Here is a 26,740-nt window from a genome sequence, read left to right as displayed (position 1 = left end):
ATCCCATCTCCTGGACAAAGGCCACCACCTCCAGGAAGTCTTCCCTGAGGCCTCCTCCGCTGGGAGTCTGAGTGGAGTCCTTGTTCTTCTGTGCAGCACCCCCACCCCCATCTCCAGGCACCTGGACGCAGTAGGTGGGTGAGCCAGGGGGCCAGGCAGGAGAGGGGCTAACAACAGCCCAGCAGCCCCACGGCAATGTCAGCCCTTGGGGCTGGGGGCTTAGAGACTGAGACCCTGAGACTGTCACAGGCCTGGGCCCCCTTTCCACGACTGGGGCTGCTCCCCCTGGGGCCCCTTAACTAAAATCTCCAACAGAGCCTGGGCCCCGGAGCGTGGCTAGTTCACCTTCAGGGAGGGCACCTTGGCCTTGGATATTGATCTGAACCATGAAAGCTGGGGGCCCTGCCTTGAGCCGACAGCCCTGCAGTTCATCCTCAGAGACTCTTGCTTTGGGGGCCGAGAGGGTGCCCCTAGGCGTTCACATCATTACAAAGCGTAGGGCTCAAGGCTGTGCTTGGGGAAGGAGGCTCATTCCTGTTCCCAGGGGTGTCCTCAGGGGAGACACTGTGGGCAGAGCAGGGACACCTGTGCTCCCCCGTGCTAAAGCTCAGTCCCACCTGCATGCACTGCTCGCTGCTGCATAGACCTTTCTAGAAGGACGCCCCAGAATTGGGTCCGTGGCTGGCCTGGACCAGGGCTGAGAGGGAGAATGTCGCATTGAATGTTGGCCTCTGGGGATGTGTTCATCAGTTTAATAATACACGTATACTTAAATAATTGTTTAAGAAACAGGGGTACTTCCAAGGAGGTTGGGGAGAGGGAGCCTGGGGGTCCTGAGGCCAGTGATAGGGTGAGGGAAGCCAGGAGCAGGGCAGGCAGCCAAGGTACAGGCAGCCGTGTGACACCTTTTCTGTGGCTTTAAGGGCCAGAAAGAGATGCTGAGCTCCTTCTACCCCCAACTACTGAGGCTAGAGATGGGGAGAATAGTGGGGGGCTGTCCTCCAGGCACGGGGAATGCCCAGACCCCAAGGGTAGTGTTGGGGGAGGTATATAAATAACAATAAATACACATAAATAGGGGGTGCCCTCTGGGGAGCACGTGTGTCCAGTCTAGGGGCTCCACCGCCTCGGCGGTCACACTGAACGGGGCAGCACGCAGGTGCAGCCGACAGGCACGTGGATGAACTCGGTGTGGAAGGCGAAGGCCCCGGGCGTGGGGAGCCCCGAGCCGTCGCGGGAGCAGGGCCGGCGGCGCAGCACCAGCAGGCTCTGGAGCAGCCGCACGGAGTTGAGGGCAGCTGTCTCGCGGCCTGTCCGCGCGTCAATACAGCCTCTGCACAGGCACTCGGCGAAGGCCAGCTTCTGCGGATAGCGGTCCTCGTCTGTGTCCACGCTGCGGGACGGGGCGCACAGTGAGTCTCTGGCCCTACCCTCTCCTCCTGGAGGCCCCTCTCCCTTCAGGGCCCCTCTCCGCGTGCTCAGGATGGGACCTGAGGCAGCGAGGGCCGAGCCACACGGGCTTGGAGTGCAGTCGGGCTCATATGTGGTGGTAATCCATGTCTCCCCAGGGCCCTCCAAGAGCACAGAGCAGGGGCCGGAGGCCTCTAGGAGCCTCCCTCCCACTTCTTCACCCAGCCCCACTTCTGCAGGAGCTCAGGTGAGGGGCCCAGGATTTCCCCAGGGGACCCTGGCCACCAAGGACAGTGGCAGGCAGGGCATGGCCGGCCGCAAGCAGCAGCTCAGCCGCCCAGGTCAGCAGGGCCGGAGGGAGGGAGCTCAGGTGGCCACGCCCACTTGACAGGTGAGAAGCACCAACGCCCAGAGAGCTCTCCCGCCAGGGGAGGGGCCGCCCCACGCCACAGCGGAATCCCCAGGTCCTCACCGGTATCTCCAGGGCGAGATGGAGCGCTGGTGGGTGTCTGCCTCCAACACCTCCTCCGGCCGCAGCACCGGGCACTGGGTCGTAGCTGAGGGCCTCTCATGCCTCCTCCTGTGGCCTGCTGCCTCCAGGCTGGACACCAGGGCTACAGGCAAAGCCTGTCCCCACTTGGCACCTCGAGCCAGCAGGTGTGGTGGGGCCTGGCCAAGCGGCAGTTCCTCAGCCGAGTAGCAGCGTGGGGTACCGTGACTGTGGGGGTGCCCCCTGAGGGAGGGGTCATGGTGGGCCAGGCATGCGTGCAGCCAGGTCAGAAACAGGAGGCCAGGGAGGAGCTGGTGAAACAGGCAGGTGGGTGGTTAGGAGGTGCCCAGGGCAGGGGGCACCTCACTTCCACCTCAGCTTTCCTTGTTCCCAGGGGAAGGATGGAGTACAGCCCTCCCTCTATAGATGGGGAAACTGAAGCCCAGAGAGGCTAGCCCTTCAGCCCAAGACACCCAGCATGCCAGGGCTCCGAGGATCTGCAGCTGCCTCCCCTACCCCCAGATTGAGGGGTTTCCCAGACCCCATCCCAACACCCTCATCCCAGGCTCAGAGAACCCCAGCCCTTCCAGGCCGGGCTGCGCATCCAAGCAGCATCCATCCAAGTGGCGTGTGGAGAGGCTCACCGTCATGGTGGTGGCAGCGGGGCAGGCTGGGTTTGGAGCGGCCTGCACACCTGGCGGCAATCCCACAGGTGCACCTGGCCATGCACCTGGCAGCAGCCGCTTTTGTACCTGAGGCCACACCTGGGGGAAATTCCGGCACCACTTCCTCCTCGGGAAGGGCCCAGCTGGGACACTTCCTTCTCCGGTCCCCGCAGCCCCCGCCTGCTGTGCATCAGACACAGACATGCAAGAAGGCCCCAGGGGGCTCTGTCCTGTTACCCCCTCCCCCGAGAGAGACTCCGCCCAACCCGAGCACCTGCACAGGGTGCTGCCTTGTCTGACATTCTCAAACTTTTTTTTTTTTTTGAGACAGGGTCTTGCTGTCACCCAGGCTGGAGTGAAATGGTGCTGTCTCAGCTCACTGCAACCTCCACCTCCCAGGTTCAAGCGATTCTCCTGCCTCAGCCTTCCGAGTAGCTGGGATTATAGGCACCCGCCACCATGCCTGGCTAATTTTTGTATTTTTAGTACAGACAGGGTTTTGCCATATCGGCCAGGCTGGTCTGGGGCTCCTGACCTCAAGTGATCTGCTCACCTTGGCCTCCCAAAGTGCTGGGATTACAGGAGTGAGCCACTGCGCCCAGCCTTGAACCTCCTATAAGAGGGTTTCTGTTTGCGTATCCGTCAGCACCTTGCTGATTCAACTTGTAGGTTTTCATCTGGACCTGATGGTGGCGGGGCGCTTTTGCACCCTATACAGTTCTCCTCCGTCCGCTGCTGGTGGGTGCCAAGGGTGGTTCAATGTGTTAGCTGAGACGATCAAGATCAGGTGAGGCTCACATGCCCCCTTCACCCAGGTGGGAGAGGTCCCGGAGGAGATGGGGGAGGCAGGCACATCTTCAGGTCTCTGTTGAGCTTCTGTGTTTTTTTTGGTTTTGTTTTGTTTTTTGAGGTGGAGTCTGACTCTGTCGCCCAGGTGGGGAGTATAGTGGTGCGATCCCGGCTCACTACAAGCTCAGCTTCCCGGGTTCACACCATTCTCCTGCCTCAGCCTCCCGAGTAGCTGGGACCACAGGCACCCACCGCCACGCCCGGCTAATTTTTTGTATTTTTAGTAGAGACGGGGTTTCACCATGTTAGCCAGGATGGTCTCGATCTCCTGACCTCGTGATCTGCCCACCTCGGCCTCCCATAGTGCTGGGATCACAGGCGTGAGTCACTGCACCTGGCCTAGGCTTCTGTGGTTTTATTGAGAAAAAAGTTCAGTTAAAAAGTCTGAGTTGGAGGTGTGAGGAGTGAGGTGTGAGTGAGGTGTGAGGAGTGAGGAGTGAGGAGTGAGTGAGGAGTGGGGAGTGAGGTGTGAGGTGTGAGGTGTGTGGTGTGAGGTGTGAGTGAGGAGTGAGGAGTTAGGCATGAGGTGTGAGGCGTGAGGCGTGAGGTGTGAGGTGTGAGGTGTGACCAGCACACATAGGAAGCTTTATGTAAGCGGGGCCAGGGGCTGCCTTTGGCCTCCTTGCTTGGTGAGGCTGGCTGGGGTGGGGGTGCTGGAGGTGCCTTTGTTTCCCTGGAAAGGGACAGCTGCAGCCAGAGCTGGGGAAGTTTTGAATGCCGGGGGTTTGATGTCATCCTGAGGAGGGTTCCCCTGGAGTCCCCAGGGCCCCTGGCCACACCAGAGGTGGGGGAATCTGTCCGCCCTGGTCCCCTCAGCTTCGGGGTGAGGGCGGGAGGGAGGGTGCTTGTGTGCCCCCAGCCTTTCCTCCCCTGCCGCGGTGCAGATGTGTTCCACGGAGGTGTCCTCTAAGCTTAAAACCTCAGTCTCTCTGAACACAAAAGCCCCCAAGTGGGGTGGGGCTGAGGCAGCACTGGGACCCCTGGGCCCTCCAGCACCTCCTCTTGGCCGCTGTGTGGCTCTCGGCTTGTCTGCCTTGGGCCTCTGGGGGTGAAGGAGGCTGTGCCCCAGAGTTAATAGTCTGGGAGGAATCAAAGACGGATTGCTGGAGTCCCCAGGGCGGCTCCTCCCTACAGTGCCCCTGCCCACCCACCCTCTGCTTGCATACCTCCTATGACGGGGAGCTCACTATCCATGCTGGTTTCCTAGGGCTGTGCTAACCATGCACCACAAACTAGGGGGTGTGAAATGGGAGAAGTTTATTCCACGAGGCCGTGGAGCTGGGAGTGTTCAGGGTTGGGTCCTCCTGGAGGCTCTTCCAGCCCTCGGTCTCCCGGGCTTGCGGCTCCTCCTGTAGCCTCTCTGCTGCATCCGCCTTTTCTTCTTCTGTGGTTTATAAGGACGTGGGTTGTTGGATTTAGGGCCAGTCTAAAAGATAATCCCTCCCGCCTTCTCAGGACGTGGGACCTGCCCTAACCCAGGATGAGCCATCTCAAGATCCTTTCCCTAATTACATCAAAGCAAAAGCCCCTCTTCCAAATGAGCATGCGTTCACAGGTCGGGTTAGGGTGTGGGTAGAGCCTTTTCCAGGACACAGCAGAACCCACCGCATCCCCAGCAGGACAGGTGCTCCTGTGTGGGTTGGCCCTGCCTTAGACTGGGCTGATACAGCCCTCTCTGCACGGGTGCTTGGCTGTCTCAGAAAAATTCCAGCCCATCACAGCCCTCCCCAAAAGGCGGCCTGAGCGCCTTGAGGGCCACGTCTGTGGCAGCCCCATCTGTGTACCCAGGGCTGAGAGTGGTGCAGGGCACACAGGAGGGTGCTTTGTAAACAACACAGAATGGAAAAAGGAGGGAGGAGAGCGGCTCTCCCCATGGGTAAAGAGGGATGATAGCAGCTCCAGTGCCAGGGCTGCCCTGAGGCGCATTAGCATCACCTGCCTGGCTCAGGTGGTCGCAGCCTGACACCAGGAGGCTGACAAGCACTCTTACTGTTGGGAGACAGGGCGGCGGCAGTGGGGCGGGGGTGTTTGTCTTTTCTCCAGAGTCCACTCAGCCATTCTTCTGGGGACAAAAACTCAAGACCCCCCGCAACCTCTGCATGTCAAGCACAGCCTGGGGGGAGGGGGCTGGGCCCCTCCCTGGCTCCGGCGTCTCTGGGGGCCTCCCCTGGGCTGAGACCTACGAAGCAGTCCCGGGGTCCCTTCTGCCACAGACAAGGGCCCAGGGAAGCCTCATTGGAAACGGCCCGAGGGGCCTGCAGCTGGGTGCTCAAGATGTTTTGTGCAAACCCTGACAAGTCACCGCGCTCAGCATGGCCAGGCCTGGCCTCCCCAGTGCTCTGCCCAACCTGCCCAGTTGCGGCTTGGGGCTGGGGCTGCAGGCCAGGCCGGGTGGGGAATCTTGAGGAGGGGAGGAGGGTGCCTTCGTGCAGGGTTAGGGAACGCACAGTGTTGGGAGGGAAAGACAAATTGATGTCAGTCCTGGTCCTCTGCTGGGAGTCCTTGTGCAGTGCACGACCTGCTCAACCATACCCAAGAAAGAGAGGAAGGGGGAGGGAATAGGAGCCAGAGGGAATGGAGGAAAACGCCAGGAAAACACGGGGAGAGCGAGAAGCCCTCCACCTCGGCCTAGTGCCCTCGTCCCCCATCCCCAGGTGGAGCCAGTGACCCTCCCTTCTGGCACGGGGAACAGGTCTGTCCACACGTGGACCACACGCCGTTCCCTCGGGCAGGACCTGGTCGGCCTGATGAGGGCAGCCAGTGCCTGAGGAGGTAAATGGCCGAGTGGAAAACTTCGGCAGGAGGGAGTGAGCAGAGGGAGCCGGAGCCCTCAGGCACAGGAGTGTCCTCCCCGGCCCACCTCCCTCGGCTGGGCGCCCCGGCATCCCGCTCCCCTCCCAGGGGAAGATGGAAGAAGGCAGCCCCACCGTGGACTCCGCTACGCCCCCGCCTCCTTCCTCCTCCGACCCGGGGCTGCCTTCTTCCCAGAGGCCGCCGCCCCATCTCCCCCTCTGGTCCTGAGGTGGGACGGCCGGACTCCCAGGCACAGGCTGCACCACGAGAACAGCGCCAGCGACCCAGCCAGCACCGCGCGTCTCCCCACCTTCCGCGTGCTGCCAGCGCTGTCCCGGGGGTCGCAGGGCCAGGAAGACACGCCCGGGGGGACCTGCGGGACCTGCGGACTGGGCGGGGCCCGGGGTCCTGTGAGCGCAGAGGACGGGAGGACGCAGGGCGGCCTGAGCTCCTGCGGGTGGCTGAGGCAAGCGCAGAAATACCGGGTTGGGCAAGACTGGAAAAGCGGCGGCAGGAAGGCTGGAGGGCGGCCCGGAGGCGGAGGCCCAGACAGGCCGGCTCTCAAACCACAACCCGGGGCCCGCCCCCAGCAGACCACGACCCCGGACCCTGGTCGGGAGATGCGGAACGAGGGGCTGCAGACAAACGCAGGGCCGGGCGGGTCAGAGGCAGCGCGGGGGACGCCCCCCAGACGCAGCGAAGGACGGACCCACAGTCAGGAGCCCTTTAGCGCCCCGAGCGGGCCTGCGGGAAGAGGGGTGAGGCAGGGAGGGCACTGGACAGGGCGGAAGGAAGCGCTCTCTCCAGGGTCTCCCCCCCACATCAAGGCGCAGGTGCACAGTGGGTCACGCGCAGCCGGCTGCCCACAACACAGGTGTGTCCAGCCGGGGGCACTGCTGGTGGGAGTGCAAAATCGTCATGAGACGTTGGCTGGGACAGCAGAGGGCCCCTCCCTGCGGCGCGGCCGCCCCCACCCCCTCATGGGTTTTCCCCGGCAGGAGTGGTCTCATGTGTCTTGGCCTTTTCCCCGTCTGTGGATCCGTCTAGGGCCACCGCCTCCAAGCAGGGTCTACGTCTGCCTGCCCACCCAGAGCCCAGCCGAACGGGTGGGTGGGAGCGTGGCTGTGGGGGAGGAGCTGCGGGCAGAGGGCAGAGGCCCTGGGGCACCCTCTGGGAGGGGCTGGCGGGTGGACGCCGTTGCCAGAACCCCACACGGGCTTTCTAGTCACTGCATGGGAAGCGAAGAGAACGTGAGTGCCAACCGCCTGGAGCAGGACGTCCCTGGAGGGTGTGGACACCCATCGATGCCCGTCACACAGCAAGGCCGTCCTTCCCAGCTGCCTGACCGAACATCCTCTCCACTAGACCACGTGGAGGCAGTCACCCTCCTAGGACAGGCCCCTCTGCACAGGTGCCCAATAGCCAGAGGGATGGGTAGCCACACCTGGGGTCCGCTGCCACCCGATGCGAGTTCAAACCCAGCTCCAGACTGAGGTGCCTAGGGCTGGGGCCGGGGGCTGATCAGCCACAGAGGGGACCTCGCCTGGTCCCAGTCCACAGGTGAGCTGTGGTGGGCTCACCTGTCTGCTCCTGGCCATAAAGAGACAGTCACTGCAGATGCTAGCTTGAGGTGCCCCATACTGGGGGCACAGAGTGCCATTTCCTGGCTTCCAGCCCTCATGGTGCAGCTCACAAATGACAGGCTGCAGGCTGGCACCCAGGGTGGCCTGGACTCCAGCTCCCTGGACTTGAAGGCCGCCCTTTTCAGAGAATGGGAATTCCCTTTGCACCTGGCTTTGACCTGATGGCAAATTGGATAAGCCTCAAAAAATTGCGACTGGGTGCAGTGGCTCATGCCTGTAATCCCAGCACTTTGGGAGGCCGACATGGGTGGATCATGAGTTCAGGAGATGGAGACCATCCTGGCTAACACGGTGAAACCCCGTCTCTACTAAAAATACAAAAAAATTAGCCGGACGTGGTGGCGGGCGCCTGTAGTCCCAGCTACTCGGGAGGCTGAGGCAAGAGAATGGCGTGAACCCGGGAGGCGGAGCTTGCAGTGAGCTGAGATCGTGCCACTGCACTCCAGCCTGGGCGACAGAGCGAGACTCCGTCTCAAAAAAAAAAAAAAAGAAAAGAAAAACATTGCTGAGACACATGATCCAGGCCGCTGGGACACGAGATGAACTGCGTAGCCTGCGCTGTGGAAGGAAGGTGGGTATAAAATGGGAACAGTCCCCTCAGGAGTGCACAGGTGGTCCACCTGCGGTGCTCGCTCACGCCCAGCTCCTCTGCCCACACTCTAATTGTCATTTCATCCAGGGGAAGAGTGGCATGGACGCAGGTCATGCCGGGAGTGGAAGCGCGGCTTGCTGCCTCCCTGGGGTTCAGCTCGCGGCCCTGTGGGAGGGAGCTCTCTCTCGGGGGTCTCATCCTGAACCTCGTGTCAGGAAGCAGATGAGGGAGACGGGTGCGCCGCAGGCCTGGGAACCACACCGCGGCTACTTGAATCTGATTAAAGGAGGCACTGGAGGCCCTGGAGCGTGCACCTGGGAGGCCTCTGCCCAGGCGCAGGCCTGTGGCTTTCAAGGTGGAGAGCAGGGAGCAGCAGCGGGGGGTCCTGGGGGGCTCTGCCGGTGGCCCCGGCTGTGGAACATGGCATCACACGCAGGGCCTGGCTCAGCAGGTCCGGGGCCTGCACACGGAGCAGGTGGTGGTCACTGCAGAGGTGGCAGCTGGGCTTGGGGCTGGGAGTCAGCCCTGGTCCTCTTCCCTCCAGCAGCTCCACGGCCCCTGCAGGGAAAGTACCTCCACCTCACGGACCACGGAAGCCCCAACCCAGCCCCATGAATGGGGAATCTGAGGTGCAATGCTCTCCTGGGCTGGGTCTGAAGGCAGGAGCTGCTCCACAGCCGGTCCTCCTTGGGGGAGTGAGTGTGCAGCCACACCCTCGCCCCCCAGTGGCTCCTGAGTGCTGGGCCGAGTGCAGTGCACGACACAGAGGCAGCCCCGGCTGTGCATGGGCAGAGGGCGCACACACCACGAGGGCAAGGACAGCTGCTTATCAAAATATTTTATTTTAGGAGACCCCTCAAAAAAAGACCCTCCACATTAGACAGACGCCCCAACACCACCCTTGGCCTTTTTTTGGTCTTTTCTGTATTTTTTCCTTTTTAAATCAACTAAAACAATTTGATGCTTAAAATAAAAGACAGGAAATATTTCCCGATGAGACTTTAGTCGAGAATATAGATATATTTCTGATCCGGGGGTGGGTGATCGGGGGCGGGGGAGGAGAAGGAGGTGCCACCAGTGGTTCGCGAGGTTCCGTTTCTCAGCTCAGGAGGGAGCCTGGCTGCCTGGACCCGGGCTAGGGACCCAGAGCTGGGGCTCCACAGGCCTGACCAGGGCCAGGGAAGAAGACGGTGGAGGAGGAAGAGAAGGCGGGGCTGGCGGCTGGGGCTTGTAATTTACATGAGAACCGTGCTGGCCACTAGCGCTGTCTGTGTCTGTCTGTCCTGCGGGACTTCTGCTCTGGGGAGGGAGGCTGGGATTCAGCGTCGTTGTCATTTCCTGTGTGGCTTCTTTTCCAGCTGAGAAACTTTTTTTTCTTTTTTACTTTTTAAAAAGAACCACAGCCAAAGTAAGACATTAACTGCAAAATCCAAAATGGCTGCGCTTACCCTATGTATAAAAATGCGTCCAGTCCAGTCGGGGCACGGCCTATGCTTTCCCAGGGATCTTGGCCCGCTTGCGTGCAATAGCATCCTCCACGGCCTTCAGCTGTTTCAGCAGCTCCTCCCGCCGTGACAGCGTGCTGGCCTTCCCTGATTTGGTGCTGGCGGCGCCGGGATCTGAGGCTTTGCCGGGCACGCTCGTGACCTTGCTGGAGCTCTTGGACTGGGGTGACAGCTGGCGTTTCCTACAAGGGGGTGGGGAAGACCTTAAGCCCCCAGAAGCCGCGTCTGCAGGTGGAAGGGGCAGCGCGGGTGCCCTCCCTGTAGGGGAGCTTCCACTGTGTCCTCAGCGGCCACCAGGACAGGCAAGAGGCTCCCTGGATGGCCAGGCTCCCACTGCCACAAGCAGGCCTGGTCCTAGCCACTGGCTCCCGGGCTTTGTGGAGCAGACTGGGAGGGTCCTGGGCTGGCCCCGCACAACCTCCTGTTAGTCTTCCCACCTCTGTACCCAGGGCTCTTTGCCCAATGGCATGCGGAGCAGACGGCAGCCTCCAGCCTCAACCAGGGCAGGAGCGTGTGTGTGGGGGTGGGGCTGCAATTCGCTGTCCCTGCCCCTCACCCCTTCAGACCAGCAGGAGCTGCAGTGATGCCTCCAGCCTGGCCCAGTGCTAGCCCTGCTGCTGCTGGCCTCTCTGGGGAAGAGGCTGGGGCTATAGCCCCCTCAGTGTGCCCAGGGCACATGCTGGGTGGGACTCACCTGTCAGCCGGGGCTGCAGGGGCTTTGGAGTTCTGGCCTCTCTGCCGCTCTGGCTTCGGGGAGCCCAGTCTCCCACCTGACTTCCGGTCCCGAGAACCTGGGTGATAGGTGCAGAGTGAGACCACCCTCCTGATTTACAGGGGATGGCAGTGTGGGTGGCCTCACCGATGCCAGGGACTCACTTCTAAAGCCTGAGGCTGCTTAGTTCACCGCCTTCGTTTTTATAAAGAAATAAAAAGGGGAGAGCCAAGTAGGAGAGAAGAGAGATGCGGTCACCAAGGCGTCTGGAAATGAGGCTGAGGCCAAACCTGGGCTCCAGGTTCCACCAAGCAGCCAGTATCTCGCACAGACAGATAAAACTCCTTCCTAGCTTTGAAGACATTTATCACATGGGTCTTCAAATATCAAACAACAAGAAAGACATGGCAGTAAAGAAATACAAGCAAAGCCGAGAGACCAGGAGTGTTTCACTCTGGCAATGTTAGGAGGGAGGCGCGGCAGCCAAGGCGGGGTCCACTGCCCAGCGCAGGCCCAAGGCTCCTGTGTGAACAAAGGTCCGAAGGACCCCAGTGGCCCTGGCTCCAACCCCAGGCAAGGGCAGCAAGGCTGTCCCAGACCAGCCACACAGGGCACAGGCCCTGGGCTTAGGGACAAAGATGAGCAGCTTCCTCTTCCTGTGCCCGACAAACCCAGAGAACTGCTTGGGAAGGCGTCTGGAAGCCCCCTGCCTGTTCTCTGTGTCTGGGAGTGTCTGTGCGGGTGGCCAGGCCCCCTTGTCCTCTATTTGGTTTGAGCTCCACCCATCAAAGCCAGCCAGGACAATCTCCCTGTCTTTCCATCTGGGCCCCAGCTCTTGGGGTGTGGTCAGGATAGCTGGGGGTCCCCGAGGCCCTTTCAGGTCGATGTGGCTCCACAGTAGCACAGACACTATCTGCCTGTCACTCAGTCCGCAGGAGCCTGGGAAGACCTCCAGAAGGCACGAGGCATGTGGGTCCAGCTATCTTCCGTCAGCCAGACTAAAGAGATTTGCAAAAATGGAAAAACCAATGCCATTCCTGCTCATTTGTTTTGGAAAATATATTTTGCAAAAATGGCACATGTGTAAAAAAAATACAGTTGCTCTTGTTGCCCAAGCTGCAGTGCAATGGCGCAATCTCAGCTCACTGCAACCTCTGCCTCCCGGGTTCAAGTGATTCTCCTGCCTCAGCCTCCCAAGTAGCTGGGATACAGACGCAGGCCACTATGCCCAACTAATTTTTTGTATTTTTAGTAGAAACGGGGTTTCACCATGTTAGCCAGGCTGGTCTCGAACTCCTGACCTCAGATGATCTGCCCACCTTGGCCTCCCAAAGTGCTGGGATTATAGGCGTGAGCCACCATGCCTGGTCCTGTTATTTTTAAACAAATATTTAAAACCTTTTCTTCGTTTTAGTTTTCAACACCCTAAACACCGACAGGAGTCATCTGCAAGTCAGATGTTTTCTGGACCCTCCTCCTATTTGTTAAGAGCAATGGGGTCTGAGACCCAGCTGCTCCGCATCCCCAGGCTCCCGTCCCTCTGCCCTGCCCCCTAGGGGCTGGGAGGCTCACCTCGGTCTGGGGATGTGTTGGCCCGCTTGGCTGGAGGAGGGCTCTGCCTGTCCTTGTCTGATGGTTCATAGCGCTTCCTGCTTCCTTTATCAGCCGCCTGGGACAAGAGAGAGGCCGGTGAGGACGGCAGGGCCAGGAGCCAGCAGCCGTGTCCTCGCCCCAGAGGACATGGGTTCCTTGCCAGCAACCTGCTCTGCTCCCAAAGGTCCCACCACACACCCATGAGACCCCGTAGCCCTGAGTGAGACCTCCATGACCCGGACCAAGGGCACCCCCACTGTGCACTTGGGGCCCTTCACGTTCCCCGGGAAGCACCCTGCAGGCCTTCCTGCTCCCCGCGGGGGCCACTCTAGGAGGACCTGGGACCCCTGAAGCCAGGCCTCTCGCCCTTCCAGCAGAGGACAGGGATGTGTCCTGCTGAGGACACAGGACAGGGACCGAGGCTTCCTGTATTGTGTTGAGACTGCCTGGCAGGGAATGGCGGCCACAGGCACAGAGAGAACACCCTCTCTGTTCAGAGGCCAGCAGCACCCGAACCTCCCCAGATGCTCACACTTCCCGGCCCAGGCCGGGAAGATGGAGTCTCGCTCTGTTACCCAGGCTGTGCTGACACCTGCAAGGCCCCACTGGCCCTCACTCAGGCTCCGTGCCCCAGGAGGAAGCTGTCTCAGGAAGCAGATGGACCCAGGCCTAGACGCTGGGGCAGCCACCAGGAGGGCCCTTGCCCTCACCTTATTCAACAGTGTCAACTTGATCTCCTTGTGGGCCACAAACGTGCCCTGCTGGGGCTGCCCGGGGGGTGCCTGCTGGGGTGTCGAGGGCTGCTGGGAGGACTTCCCCCCTGCTGGAGGTTTTGCAGATTTGGGTGGTTGTGTGGACGAATCCCTTTTCCGCTTTTCCTCTTTAACACCGTCTTCTTTCTTAGATTTTCCTACCAATGATAAATCCGCAGTCATGGGGGTACTGGTGATTTACCCATGGCCACACCAACAGCCAGGCAAAGTCTGTGCTGATGCCGCCCTCCTCCCCACGGAGCTGCTCGCCAAAGGTACCAGGGCTCCTCAGTACCTTTCTCCTTCCTGGTCTGGGCTGGGGCCGGGGACCGAGAGCTGGCTGAGGACACGGGGCTAGCCAGGTCTGCGTACATGTCCTCCGAGTCCACGCTGTGTGCAGAGCTGCTGCTCGACGTAGCACTGGACACTGAGGAGACGCTGCTCACGCTCAGGGACCTGGACACACAAGCACATCTCACCACAGCCCAACCAGACTGGAGGGAGGGGCCGGCGGGGGGGTGCTCCATGGTCCACTTTTACCCAGTGTCCATTTATGGATCATGTACCCACGGAATGTGCAATTTTTGGGGGGGGGCACTGGGCAGTTCCAGGGTTACACAGTAAGGGACGTCCCCATGGCTGGGCCAGGGCCCCATTTCACTAACGAATATCAGGTTGCAGCCAGGCACGGTTGCTCACGCCTGTAATCCCAGCACTCTGGGAGACTGAGATGGGCAGATTTCGTCATAAGCAATGGGGTCCAAGACCCAGCTGAACTGACGTCGGGAGTTTGGGACCAGTCTGGCCAACATGGTAAAACCCCATTTCTACTAAAAATACAAAAATTAGCCGGGTGTGGTTGCGGGTGCCTGAGATCCCAGCTACTGGGGAGGCTGAGGCAAAAAAATCGCTTGAACCCGGGAGGTGGAGGTTGCAGTGAGCCGAGACCATGCCATCGCATTCCAGCCTGGGCGACAAGAGCGAAACTCCGTCTCAAAACAAACAAACAACAAAACGAATGTCAGGTTGCTTTCTGGGAAGGAAACAGGACCGAGCTGACCCAGCAGTGGCAAGGATGGAATTTAAGCAGAGTCCCTGGCTTAGACACCTGTGACAAAAGGGAGACAGCCTCAGCCCACAGGGAAATTAAAAACACAAGGAGCAATTCCGCACAGTCTCAGGGAATACCTGAGGAACACACGGCAGACAGACTGGAAACATCAGGTCTGTAGCTCCACTGGCGTGCACTCAACACGGACACAGAGCACACAGGACTGGCACCTGAGTCTGCCCTGCCCATATGCTGCTCGAGAAAACACCAACCACGTCTTCCAGGTACGTTGGGTACCGGAACAGGGAACAGGGGAATGTAAGAGAACCATTTTTTTTTTTTTTTTTTCTTTCAAAAGTCAGGTCTTTAAAACATTTCAGACCTATTAAGAAACATTTAGGCCAGGCGCGGTGGCTCATGCCTATAATCCCAGGAGTTTGGGAGACCACAGTGGGAGGATCACTTGAGCCCAGGAGTTTGAGACCAGCCTGGGCAACACAGCAAGACCATGTCTCTCCAGAAACAAAACAAACAAAAGAAAAAAAAATGTGACAAATATATAAACTACCTGCTGCCTGGAAATGAAAAAGTTCTATGCAAGGAATCTAAGGACTGATTTAATACTTTCTTTTAAAACAACTAAATAGCAAAAACCCTTTGTTTCTTTTTTGAGACAGGATCTCTGTTGTCCAGGCTGGAATGCAATGGCGTGATCACAGCTCATTCAACCTTGACCTCCCAAGTAGCTGGGACTACAGGGCACACACCACTATACCCAGATAATTAAAACAAACTTCTGGGCTGGGTGCGGTGGCTCACACCTGTAATCCCAGCACTTTGGGAAGCCGAGGCAGATGGATCACCTGAGGTCAGGAGTTCAAGATCAGCAACATGGTAAAACCCAGTCTACTAAAAATACAAAATTAGGCTGCACGCGGCAGCTCACGCATGTAATCCCAGCACTTTGGGAGGCCAAGGTGGGTGGATTGCCTGAGCTCAGGACTTTGAGACCAACCTGGGCAACATGGTGAAACCCCGTCTCTACTAAAATATAGAAAATCAGCTGGGTGTGGCAGCGTGCGCCTGTAGTCTCAGCTACTCGGGAGGCTGAGGTTGAACCCAGGAGGTGGAGGTTGCGAGATCGCGCCATTGCACTCCAGCCTGGGCAACAAGAACGAAACTGTCTCAAAAAAAAAAAAAACGAAAAAAAACAAAAAAAACCTTTTTCTGTGCAGATGGGGTCTGTGTTGCTCAGGCTGGTCGTCAAGTCCTGGGCTCAAGCAATCCTCCTGCCTTGGCCTCCCACATTGCTGGGATCACAGGTGTGAGCCCCCGCGCCTGGCCCACAAAGCTTTTCCATGTATTCTCTTCTCAGATGTTTTTTATCGGCTTCCCCACCCCCTCAGGCCGGTTCCCTCGACAGGTGTGATAGGTCGCACAGGCCCAGCCTCTGCCCCTGCTGGGCTGGAAGCTGCTGGCTCCTCCCCAGGTGCAGGTGCTCTCTCAGGGTGCTGGGGCATCAAGTCAGCAGGGCAGAGGCACCTCCTCCTGACCTGAGTGCCCCCGAGTTTGTGAAGCTGTTTTTGTGGGGGGAGGGGGTCTCCCTATCACGAGTCCTGGCCCATTTTCTCCTGTGTCAAAGCTTCAACCGCAGCCTTGCATGGCCCCAAGGTGACTCAGATCCAGAAGGGCCCCAGCCTGCCTGTGGGAGACAGCCCAACCCACACTGGCTGCTTCTGGGACTTCCTGGCCCCGACGGGGAGGGAGAAACAGAGGCACAGGGTGACGGGGATGACCTGGATCGGGAGCTGGAACCACTATAGCTGCTGCCACTGCCACTGCCGCTGCCGCTTAGCGTCCGCCTGTAACACAAGCAACGGCGGGGCTCAGGGGACGTGGCCTCCGCAGCCCCTCGCGGCCTCCCCTCCCCACCAGCAGCCCTGTGAGGTGAGCCTCCAGACTGGTCTTGCTACTGCCTTGGAACAGGGCCTGCGCCTGTCTTCCTTTAGGCGCAGTGTTCTGTCAAGATAAAAAGTGCAGTCTCTCAGGGGCAGCACCTTCCAGCGCAGACGGGGGCCATGGCGGGAAGGCCTGTGCTCCCTGCTATGCTGTCCCTTCCCCTTCACGCTCCAGAAACACAGGCTCAGGGAGGGGACAGGGCAGGTTCCCGGGTAAGGGCTCACTGGGTGCTGCTGCTCGGCTGGGGGGCGCCTCCCGCCACCTGGCTCTGGACCCTGGCACTCTGGATTTCCGGCAGTGCCAGCATCACAGTGGCACCAAGAACACAGCCCGAGGGCCCCGGACGCTGGAGTGCTCACCTCCTGGGGGGGGTCCTGGCTGGCCGCTCCTTCCTCCTGGCTTCCCGAGGGTCTCCTGGCTTCGTGGGCTCGGGGACGGGAGCAGTGGTTTTGGTGGCCTGTGGTGGGGCTGGAGGCGGGGCCGGCTTCTTCACTGACTTCTCTCTGTGAGACAGGGAGGCTCAAGCAGGGCAGGGCTGGTGGACAAAGCCCTGCTGGCCTACGTCCCCTTTAAATGTACCCACACCTCGGGGAATGACACTGCATGCCTGTGATGCTAAGTGAGCACGCTCGTGCCTGGACATGGTTCCCCATCCATCAGTGTCAGAGTGCTTGGGAACGGCTTCAAAGCCCCCAGCAGCCCTTCCGGGCTCCCCTCTAACAGGCAAGAGCTACAGGCACCGCCAGGTAGTGGGGAGAGCAGGCTAATAGGAAGACCCCTTAAGAACACCCGGCTGCTGCCGTGTCCCCAGGGCTGTGCTCCGTTCCCAGAGCTCCTGAGGGAGTGCTGCCGTGCAAGGGCGGCCTGTGAGAACAGGGGCTGTGCCCAGTGCCCCCCAGCCCAGTCACCCTCTGGGGCCAGCCCTCTGAGGCATCCTCACCTCTTTGGTCCCAAACACAAATGAGAGATGGAGACGGAGGGAGGAGGCTGCAGCCTCTGGAGGCCTGGCCGGCCAGGACTTGCCCACAGGCCGGGCACTCACCCTGCTTTCCCGGGTGGCGGGGCCGGCTCTCCCTTGGTTCTGATGGAAGGTCTATGCGGGGAAGGTGTTGGGGACGGGGACGGGGACGAAGAGAAGGACCGGGACCTAGGGGAGTGAACAAAGGTGTCAGAAGGGGCCTGGGGGTGTTTCTTCACCAGCCCAAGCCCACTGAGGACCCACCCAGACCCATGGAGAAGGACACGAATTTCCATTTATGTGCCTCAGTTTTAACTTCAGTTCTGGACTGTTCTGTCATCTGCTAAAAACACAGGCCCAGAGTAGACCGGAGAGTGTGGAAGGTGTCAGCATTCACTGGCGGGTCCTCTGGGAGGCAAGTGCCATGTTCACGTGTGTGCAGGACAGGAGGAGACAGGCTCCTTGGCAGTGGGGCAGCAGCACAGCTCCCAGAGAAACACCCGCAAGACAGGGCTGGGTCTGGCCCCTTCCTCGGCCTGTCCCCGGAGGACTGGAGTGCCCCAACTCGAGGATCTCAGGCTGTGGCCCTCAGTGACAGCACGCATCTACACAAGGACGAGGGCCTGCAACGCTGGTGTTTGGTGGGGGACACAGGACATGACCCCCTGGCCATCCTAGTTCAGCTGCCAGCAGGGACTTTCAATACCCCAAGGGGCTATTGGCGCCACAACTAAAGCCACATTCGCAGGTGCCTATGCTCATTGCACCTGCCGAGGGCCCTTCATGGGCCCTGGGGACATACCTGGACCGGCTTCCTGAGAACGAGCTGTGTCTGGAAGAGCGGCTGGAGTAGGAGCTGTAGGATGAAGACCGGGATCGTGACCGGGAGGAGCCGGAGCCGGAGTAGGACGATGACCGCGAAGATGACCTGGCGTGGGCGGGAGGGAGCATGGCGAGAAGTGAGAAGGGCCCTCCCTGCCCCACACACCCTGTGCTGACCTGCTGCTCTCCGGCACAGACCTGAATGCACAGCTACACACACGTGCACAGACGCACACATGCACAGCTACACACCCACAGATGCACAGCTACACATGCACACAGATGCACAGCTACACACGTGCAACAGCTACACACGTGCACACAATGTACAGCTACACACGTGCAGATGCACAGCTACACATGCGCAGATGCACAGCTACACATGCGCAGATGCACAGCTACACATGCGCAGATGCACAGCTACACACATGTGCACAGCTGCACACGCGCGCTCACAGATGCACAGCTACAAACGCGCACAGACACATACAGCCTCCCCCAGACACTCTTCAGTCCCATCCCTCCTCAGTGGAGAATGGCATTTAGAAATCAAGACCTGGGCGTGGGGTATGCCTGCTGTTACCGGGTGACGCTGCCTGAGTGGACAGAGCCAGGATGTGTGTGCTGACCCAGCTCACGTGGGTCTGTGTGTGTGCCTATCTGTCCATCTGCGTCCACTTTCAGTGAAGCCTGGCCTCCCACACACACCTCCTGTTCCTGCCGAGCATCGTGGGGTCTACCCTGGCCCCCTGCTTTCCGTCATCCCTCACTCGGGAGCCAGGCTCCTGTGTGCTGGGACCAGGACTGTACGTGGAGGGGCACAGCTTCAGGTCCAGTCTGCAGGAACACATGGACTCACTGGGCCCCGGGTCTGTGCGTCCTCCCACATCCAGGTGCCCCTCCCTCCAGTGTGGCCTGCGACTCCCTGGGAGCAGTCGGGCTCAGTCGCCGGAGTCTGTGCCCCATTTGGGGTCACTGTGTCAGTCCTACTTGGCACTGATGCTCTTTGCTGAATGTATAAACGCCGGGCTAGTCCCACTGACTGGTCTGCAGGTAATGACGCCACAGCAAACAGTGGGGCTGGGGTGTTCCCCACCTGACCCAGTGAGGTACGCGGTGTTCAGCTGACGACAAGGTGCTGACACCCCAGCCGTCCCACGAGCCCTCCTTACCTGGAGGAATTAGAGGCAGAGGCTGACGAGGCTGATGTTTTCCGACGCCTTCGAGCCCGGCTCGGGGAGACCGACACCCCGAGTTTCTTCTTGGGAGACTTGGATCGGCGCCAAGGGTCCTTCCACTCATCTGCTCTCTTCACCTGCGGCCCCGTGGTGGTGGCCTCCTTCTTTGGTGGCTCAGCTTGGCGGCTGAAATCACAGAGGCATTGGCGACTCTCGACCACCTTCCGCTTCACAGCAATGCCGTGTGCGACAGCAGCGGGGGAGACTATGGATCTCATGCCTGGCTTATTTAAGAATCACCTGAGAAACAAAGGGTCCTAAGGGGAAAACAGGCCACTCACAAAACCCACCACCACATGGACTTGGGTGATGTCCGTGGCCCTTGGCCCAGTGTCTGTTATCCAGGGCAACACCCAGATTTCTCCTGAACCAGAATGGCAGTTACTTTTTGTGGGTGTCATTATTTACTGAATTTCCATCTTCCCAACTACGCTGTCAGCTCTAGGAGGGACAGGGATGGTGTCTGCCATGTCTAAAACTATCTCTAGTGCTGACATACTAGTAGGTTCATAATAAATATTTATGAAATAAGCCCGGGTATGGTGGCTCACGCCTGCAATCCCAGCACTTTCCGAGGACGAGGCGGGCGGATTACTTGAGGTCGGGAGTTCCAGACCAGCCTGGCCAACATGGTGAAACCCGTCTCTATTAAAAATACAAAAATTAGGCTGGACGCGATGGCTCATGCCTGTAATCCCAGCACTTTGGGAGGCTGAGGTGGGCGGATCACGAGGTCAGGAGTTCGAGACCAGCCTGGCCAACATGGTGAAACTCCATGTCTACTAAAAATACAAAAATTAGGCCGGGTGCGGTGGCTCACCTGTAATCCCAGCACTTTGGGAGGCCGAGGCGGGCAAATCACGAGGTCAAGAGATCGAGACCATCCTGGCTAACACAGTGAAACCCCATCTCTACTAAAAATATAAAACATTAGCCAGGCGTGGTGGCAGGCACCTGTAGTCCCAGCTACTCGGGAGGCTGAGGCAGAAGAATGGCGTGAACCCAGGAGGCGGAGCTTGCAGTGAGCCGAGATCGCGCCACTGCACTCCAGCCTGGGCAACAGAGTGAGACTCCGTCTCAAAACAAAAACAAAAACAAAAATTAGTTGGATGTGGTGGCGGGCACCTGTAATCCCAGCTACTTGGCAAGGTGAGGCAGGAGAATTGCTTGAATCTGGGAGGCGGAGGTTGTAGTGAGCTGAGACTGTGCCACTGCACGCCAATCTGGATGACAGAGCAAGACTTTGTCTCAAAACAAAACAAAATAAAACAAAACAAAACAAAAAACAAAACAAAAATTAGCTGGGTGTGGTAACACGTGCCTGTAATCCCAGCTACTCGGGAGCCTGAGGGCAGGAGAATGGTTTGAACCCAGGAGGCAGAGGTTGCAGTGAGCTGAGACTGCGCCACTGCACTCCAGACTGGGCAACAGAGTGAGACTCCATCTCAAAAAACAAACAAAAAAACCCAAACACAAATGATATTAAAGTGACCCCTTATACATAAATCTTTATCCGACTTTTTAAAGGGTAAACTCCCGAGCAATGGAATTAATGGGTCAAAGGAAATACACATTTTACAGGTTCTTGGTAGGTTATCAGATATTTTTTCCTCATTCAGCCAGCAGTGTGCAGTGCCGAACCTGGGCTCGGTGTCACCACTAAGAACCACAACCGCCACCCAGACACAAACTAACCCCAAATCCTGGCAATTGTATAAGCAGAACGTGGCTTTTTTTTTTTCTCTTTTAGAGACAGGGTCTTGCTCTGTTACCCACGTGGGCTGGAGTGTGGTGGCATAATCACTGCAGCCTTGAGCTTCCAGGCTGAAGGGATCCTCCCACCTCAGCCTCTTGAGTAGCCGGGACTGCAGGTGTGCACCACCATACCCAGGACCACCACACCCAGGTCATTAAACATCGATTTGAGGTCTCCCTATGTTGCCCAGGCTGGTCTCAAATTCCTGGCCTCAAGTGGTCCTCCCACCCCGGCCTCTGAGAGTGCTGGGGTTATAAGCTTGAGCCGCCATGCCTGGCCTGCACACACATTTTAAAAAGCTGGTTTAGTTCCTGTGTTACTGTGAGTACGTCTTGCTCACCTCTGGCTCTGCTGTGGTACCATCTGCTTACGTCACACAACAACACATGAAACCACCAAAACCATCAATGTTTATGTTTTCAGAGCTTGTTTAACCAATCGGCCGGCAAACACGCCTGCTATCTGCTGAGAATGCATGACGGGGGCAGCTCCCCACTTAACAGTGTCCTAAGGACACGGACACGCGACATCACAGCTTCAGCTCCTGTACGTCAGCTCAAAACCCCAAGAGCTATTGCCACATCTGGGTGTCTCCTGGAAAAGTAATCCAGGAAGGAAGTAAACACCTGTCTGATGATCCTCCCTGTCACAGGCTACTAGAGAGCTACTTTCACCTTTATACTTCCTGTATAACTCTCATCCTAAAACCCCAAGAGGAAACGCAGCACCAATGAGTCACAGGGACGGTGCGGCCCTTCCAACACAGGGAGAGGGAACGGGCAGAAGTCAAGGCGTGGTCGGGACCACCTCTTGACTCTTCACGTGAAGCTGTAACAGCGTGTGGAGTCCTTGCTGCGGTGAGGGGAAGGAAAAACAGCGTCTGCTTGCCCCCTGCCACGGCATGGAAATAAAACCAGCTGAGGTCCAGAGAGGCGGGCAGTGCAGGCCTTCACAATCTCAGGGCAGCTGGTGCTTGCCCCCCAGAAAGAGGTGCTCATTCCCTCTGGAGACAATCATACCGAATTTCAAAATGAAGATGGCCAGAGGCAGGCCCAGCAGGGGTCAGTGAGGTCTCTCCCTCTGTGGGCCAGGGCTGTGGACGGGCCTGCACCAACTCATCACTGCACAGTGTGCCTTCCGCTGCCACCGGCTACACCATTTTCCTTCTGAAGCAGCTGCTTCCAGGCCCATGGAGCAAGGAGGTCCTATCCAGCAAGTCCATGTTCCCATGTGTGGGACACGGTGGTACTGATTTTAACCAGGATGCAGATAACCATTTTTTTCCCTTTCTTTTTTTTGAGACAGAGTCTTGCTCTGTTGCCCAGGCTGGAGTGCAGTGGTGCGATCTCGGCTCACTGCAACGCCTCCTGGGTTCATGCCATTTTCCTGCCTCAGCCTCCCAAGTAGCTGGGACTACAGGCGTCCACCACCACACACAACTAATTTTTTGTATTTTTAGTAGAGGCTGGGTTTCACCATGTTAGCCAGCATGGTCTCGAACTCCTGATCTCGTGATCCGCCCACCTCGGCCTCTCAAGGTGCTGGGATTACAGGTGTGAGCCACTGCATCCGGCCCATTTTTGTTTGTTTGTTTTTGCTTTTGAGATGGAGTCTCGCTCTGTCACCCAGGCTGGAGTGCAGTGGCACAATCTCGGCTCACTGCAACCTCCACCTCCCGGGTTCAAGTGATTCTTCCACCTCAGCCTCCTGGGTCGCTGGGATTACAGGCGCCCGCCACCATGACGGGCTAGTTTTTGTATTTTTTGTAGAGATGGGGTTTCACCAAGTTGGCCAGGCTGGTCTCAAACTCCAGACCTCAAGTGATCCGCCCGCCTCGGCCCAGACAGCCATTGTTACTTCTGACTTTATTACTACAGTGACTGAGCAGGACAAATGATCTGGGACCAGCTTTACAGTAATGATGCAAAATTCCTACTGGACCAGATGCACTGGCTCACGCCTGTAATCCCAGCACTGCGGGAGGCTGAGGTGGAAGGATCGCTCGAGGCCAGGGGTTTCAGACCAGCCTGGGCAACACGGCAAAACCCTGTCTCTACAAAAAATACGAGAATTATCCAGGCATGGTGTTGTGGGCCCGTGGTCAGTCGGGGGCTGAGGCAGGAGAATCACTTCAGCCTGGGAGGTCAAGACTGCAGTGAGCCGTGATTGTGCCCCTGTACTCCAGCCTGGGCGAAAGGGCAAGACCCTGTCTCCAATAGAAAAAAATAAAAATAAAAAAAAAGAAAACTAGTAAAAGTATTTAAAATATGCAAATACATAAGCAGTATCTGGATACAGAAAATTATGCAAGTGGGGGCCGGACATGGTGGCTCACACCTGTAATCACAACACTTTGGGAGGCCGAGACAGGCAGATCACTTGAGGCCAGGAGTTTGAGACCAACCTGGGCAATATGGTGAAACCCCGTCTCTACTAAAAATACAAAAATTAGCCAGGCATGGTGGTGCGTGCCTGTAATTCCAGCTGCTCGAGAGGCTGAGGCATAAGAATTGCTTGAACTTTGAGCCCAGGCGCGGTGGCTCATGCCTGTAATCCCAGCACTTTGGGAGGCCAAGGCAGGTGGATCACGAGGTCAGGAGATTGAGACCATCCTGGCTAACATGGTGAAACCCCATCTCTACTAAATATACAAAAAAAATTGGCCAGGTGTGGTGGCGGGCGCCTGTAGTCCCAGCCACTCGAGAGGCTGAGGCAGGAGAATGGCGTGAACCTGGGAGGCAGAGCTTGCAGTGAGCCGAGATCGCGCCACTGCACTCCAGCGTGGGCGACGGAGCGAGACTCCGTCTCAAAAAAAGAAAAATTACGCAGGTGGCACAAGAATTGGGTGGGTCTGGGAACTGATCTGTGTTATGAAGTCACATCTACGGATTCCGAGAACCAAATATAAATGAACTGCGCCCCAGCTGGTGTCTTTCCCCAAACCACGAAGACGGCTTTGGTCGTGTGTGCACAGCTCTGGCAGTCAGTTCCAGCGGCAGGTGTCTCGGGAGGCTGAGAGAGTGCTCACCAAGAAAGCTCCACGTGCGAAACAGTCATGTGACGCTGGGGGGAGGCAGGGCTGGGCCGGTCCGAGGGGCAGAGCCAGTGCCGGGAAGCAGCTCCAGCCTGGCCATCTTCCTCATGCTCCCTCTACTGCTTACAGTTTCCCAAACTTTACAAAATCATTGTGTCTCACATTTATTACAGAAAACATCTCAAATGTTATTTAAGGATTTTTCTATTTCTGTAAAGAAAACCATTTAATGCTGTTAACTCCTACATGCTCTCAGGAATCTTCTAATAGTTTTTTTTGTTTTTCTTTGAGACAGAGTCTCGCTGTCACCCACGCTGGAGCGGAGTGTCGGCTCACTGCAACCTCTGCCTCCTGGGTTCAAATGATTCTCCTGCTTCCGCCTCCTGAGTAGCTGGGACTACAGGCACGTGCCACCATGCTCAGCTAATTTTTGTATTTTAAGTAGAGATCAGGTTTCACTGTGTTGGCCAGGCTGGTCTCGAACTCCCAACCTCAGGTGATCCACCCACCTCAGCCTACCAAAGTGCTGGGATTACAGGTGTGAGCTACAGTGCCCAGCCTTGTAATTGTTTTTATGGTACATTCTCATCTCTTATGAAAGGTCTGGCTGATCCCAGGCTGGAGGGAAGAGCTTGTGGTGTCAAGACCCAGCCGGGAGGTGCAAGGAACAGCCCTGTGTGCACCAGGAAGCCATAGGAGACGGCTGGGATGGGAACCATGACGAGAGAGCTGGGCTCAGGCCGTGGTGCCCTGGAGTCCTACTGCAGGCCAGCACCTCTGACCACTGTGCCTGTAACCTTGGTCCTATGGTGGCTAACAGGTTGCACTTGGGGCAATGGGGCTGGGACCATTGGGCGTTATCTCCACTGTGCTTTGATCGCGAGTCTCCAGGCCCCAAGGCTGCGGCAGAAAGCAAGGCTGAGCACTGGCTTTCTACAGCCCAGGGACCCGAGGCATGTGCCCTTCTCTCAGCAAAGGATGTCACCCCAGGGGACATCCTGATTAGACTTGGAAAAACCAGGCAGATACAAAATAAACAAAACCAAAACACACAACATGGGTGCCCCAGGACAGCCCACTGTGTGCGGCTCAGCTCCTTCACAAGTGGGGGCCTGCACGGAGGGAGCCAATGTGGGCTGAGAACGCTCGCAAGGGATGGCCCAGTCATCAAGGCCCACCTCCAAGCTGGGCCAGGACAGATCTGGAATTTGCATGAACACTTCCAACCGGAGGAAAAACCCTCCAGATGACCTCGGACTGAGGAAGTAGCCTTTCCTGCAGCACAGGGCCCGCGCTATCATCTGGCCCCCACTCCCCGTTGAAGGCCACAGGAGACTAAGGGGCAAAGGTCAGCTCTACCACCAATGCAAACATGCCAGAGGCAGACAAAACCAAGGGCCCAAGGCTGGCAAACTCACAGCTCATGCCTCACCGATGCCAGCAGCGACATGAGGTGCCACAGATGCCAGGCTGCTACAGGCCACGTGTCCAGAAACTCCAACCCGAGCAGCTGCCAAGTTTGGGGTCAAAAGTGAAAAAGGATAAAAACGCATGATTGAGCTCTTCCTCAATCGAAAGAGCTAAGCATCTACATCAACAAGGGAAAAGGGAGATGGAAGCCTATGTGCCTCCTCGGGCTGAGCCTGCTCAGAGGCAGCTCTGGGAGCACCTCCACAGCAAAGCTTCTCTCCTGGCTTGTTCTGTGAGTGCCTGTGGAGCATTTAGCTACGGGCCACATGCTCTGCCCACCTCCCTTAAAACAACAGAAAAAGCCCAAAGCAGATCTGGAGTGCCAGCCCCATGTCTTTACCTTTTGCAAAAAAAAAAAAGTGGAGTCCAATGGACGGCCTGAGTGGCCGTCACCTTCTCTGTGACTTGTGCAGAAGGCCATGCGGCCTCACTCACACCTGCAAGAGCCAGTCTCAGCGCAGAGCAGATACAAACACCAGCAACTGCGCCTTCTCTGTGAATTAAACTGCACATGAAAATCCCTAACTCCACTAATCCCTTACCCAGAAGGTTGGTCTAAAATAGGGTTTCTTAACCTTTTTGGGGGAGTCACAAATCCCTCTGAAGAAGACTGTGTAGCCTGGTCCACTCCCAGCAGAGATCTTGAGACTCCTGGGGTGCCTCAAACTGGCAGATGAGAGGGCTCAGCCCAAATAATTGAGCATGAAGCGGCGGCCCGGGAAGCAGGTGCCCACTGGATGGGCCGCGAAAGGGGTGCGGACACTGCGGTGTCCGGAACTTACCAGGGAAGAGTGAGAATGAAGAGCTCGGGGTGAGTAGGTGCTGAGGGGCGAGTGCTTCCCGTCTCAGGGGTCCACCCCACAACCCCACCGCAGAAGCCTGCCTAGCTCAAGCCCTGAAGGGGCACCCAAAGCCGCAAAGGTTAACCTGGAAGTTGAATAGCTTGGAGACAGCAGGCAGCCCAGACAGCTCCCGCTGGAAGGTCCCCAGTCAGCGTTTACATTTCTAATGACAATGACTAGCCAAAGAGCATCGTAATGTGCCTCGGCTGTGAGCACACCCATCGGCCTAGCTATAAAGATTAGAAGTAGGTTTCACAAAACGGACCGCCCCCTTAGCTCTACAGATGCATTTGATAGAACTGATTGAAAGGTTCTGCTCTCATCATTTTAAAACAGCCCAGATGGAGGAGTGTGTAAGCCTCAAAAGGCAAACCAGGACGAAGAGGGGCACAACTCCGCCTCCAGCCGCAGGTCCAGGGGGAGCTGGTCAGGAAGTCCTGCCAGAGATCCCGACGGGGACAAGCTAGCCAGTAACTCCCAGAGCCAAACAGCTTAGGCAGTTAAGAGAGAACCTCAGGAAAGAGGGGTATTAGGTTAAAGATAAGGAAAAGAAAGGGCTCCCCCATGGACAGAGGGCTGGCCATCAGATGGCTCAAGGCAGTGTTT

The 26,740-nt window shown here is 57.8% G+C and overlaps 2 protein-coding genes across 4 annotated transcripts in view; both read right to left on the bottom strand.

Moving 5' to 3' along the window:
- Positions 1-575: 575 nt before the first annotated feature.
- On the bottom strand, positions 576-2,235 carry IL17C (interleukin 17C; the record flags this gene model as incomplete). Its single annotated transcript, XM_002826742.3, has 2 exons — positions 576-1,393; positions 1,883-2,235. Coding segments are annotated over 2 exons (612 nt in total), but the record flags the coding sequence as incomplete, so codon positions are not given.
- A 7,030-nt stretch (positions 2,236-9,265) lies between these two features.
- Positions 9,266-26,740, bottom strand: part of ZC3H18 (zinc finger CCCH-type containing 18) — a 63,124-nt gene continuing 45,649 nt past the window's right edge. For all 3 annotated transcript variants that reach the window (XM_054534281.2, XM_054534282.2, XM_009251036.4), the window contains 10 exons: positions 18,967-19,158; positions 17,775-17,900; positions 17,057-17,161; positions 16,374-16,517; positions 15,852-15,917; positions 13,300-13,460; positions 12,963-13,162; positions 12,232-12,328; positions 10,642-10,738; positions 9,266-10,129 (listed from right to left, as the gene is read on the bottom strand). In XM_054534281.2, coding sequence (XP_054390256.1) covers positions 9,931-10,129; positions 10,642-10,738; positions 12,232-12,328; positions 12,963-13,162; positions 13,300-13,460; positions 15,852-15,917; positions 16,374-16,517; positions 17,057-17,161; positions 17,775-17,900; positions 18,967-19,158 — 1,387 coding nt within the window. In that variant the 3' untranslated portion in view covers positions 9,266-9,930. The remainder of the gene's footprint in view (positions 10,130-10,641; positions 10,739-12,231; positions 12,329-12,962; positions 13,163-13,299; positions 13,461-15,851; positions 15,918-16,373; positions 16,518-17,056; positions 17,162-17,774; positions 17,901-18,966; positions 19,159-26,740) is intronic.

Source organism: Pongo abelii, chromosome 18 (assembly GCF_028885655.2).
Source record: "Pongo abelii isolate AG06213 chromosome 18, NHGRI_mPonAbe1-v2.0_pri, whole genome shotgun sequence".
Taxonomy (NCBI): Eukaryota; Metazoa; Chordata; class Mammalia; order Primates; family Hominidae; genus Pongo; species Pongo abelii.
This window is presented reverse-complemented; position numbering and strand designations above follow the sequence as displayed.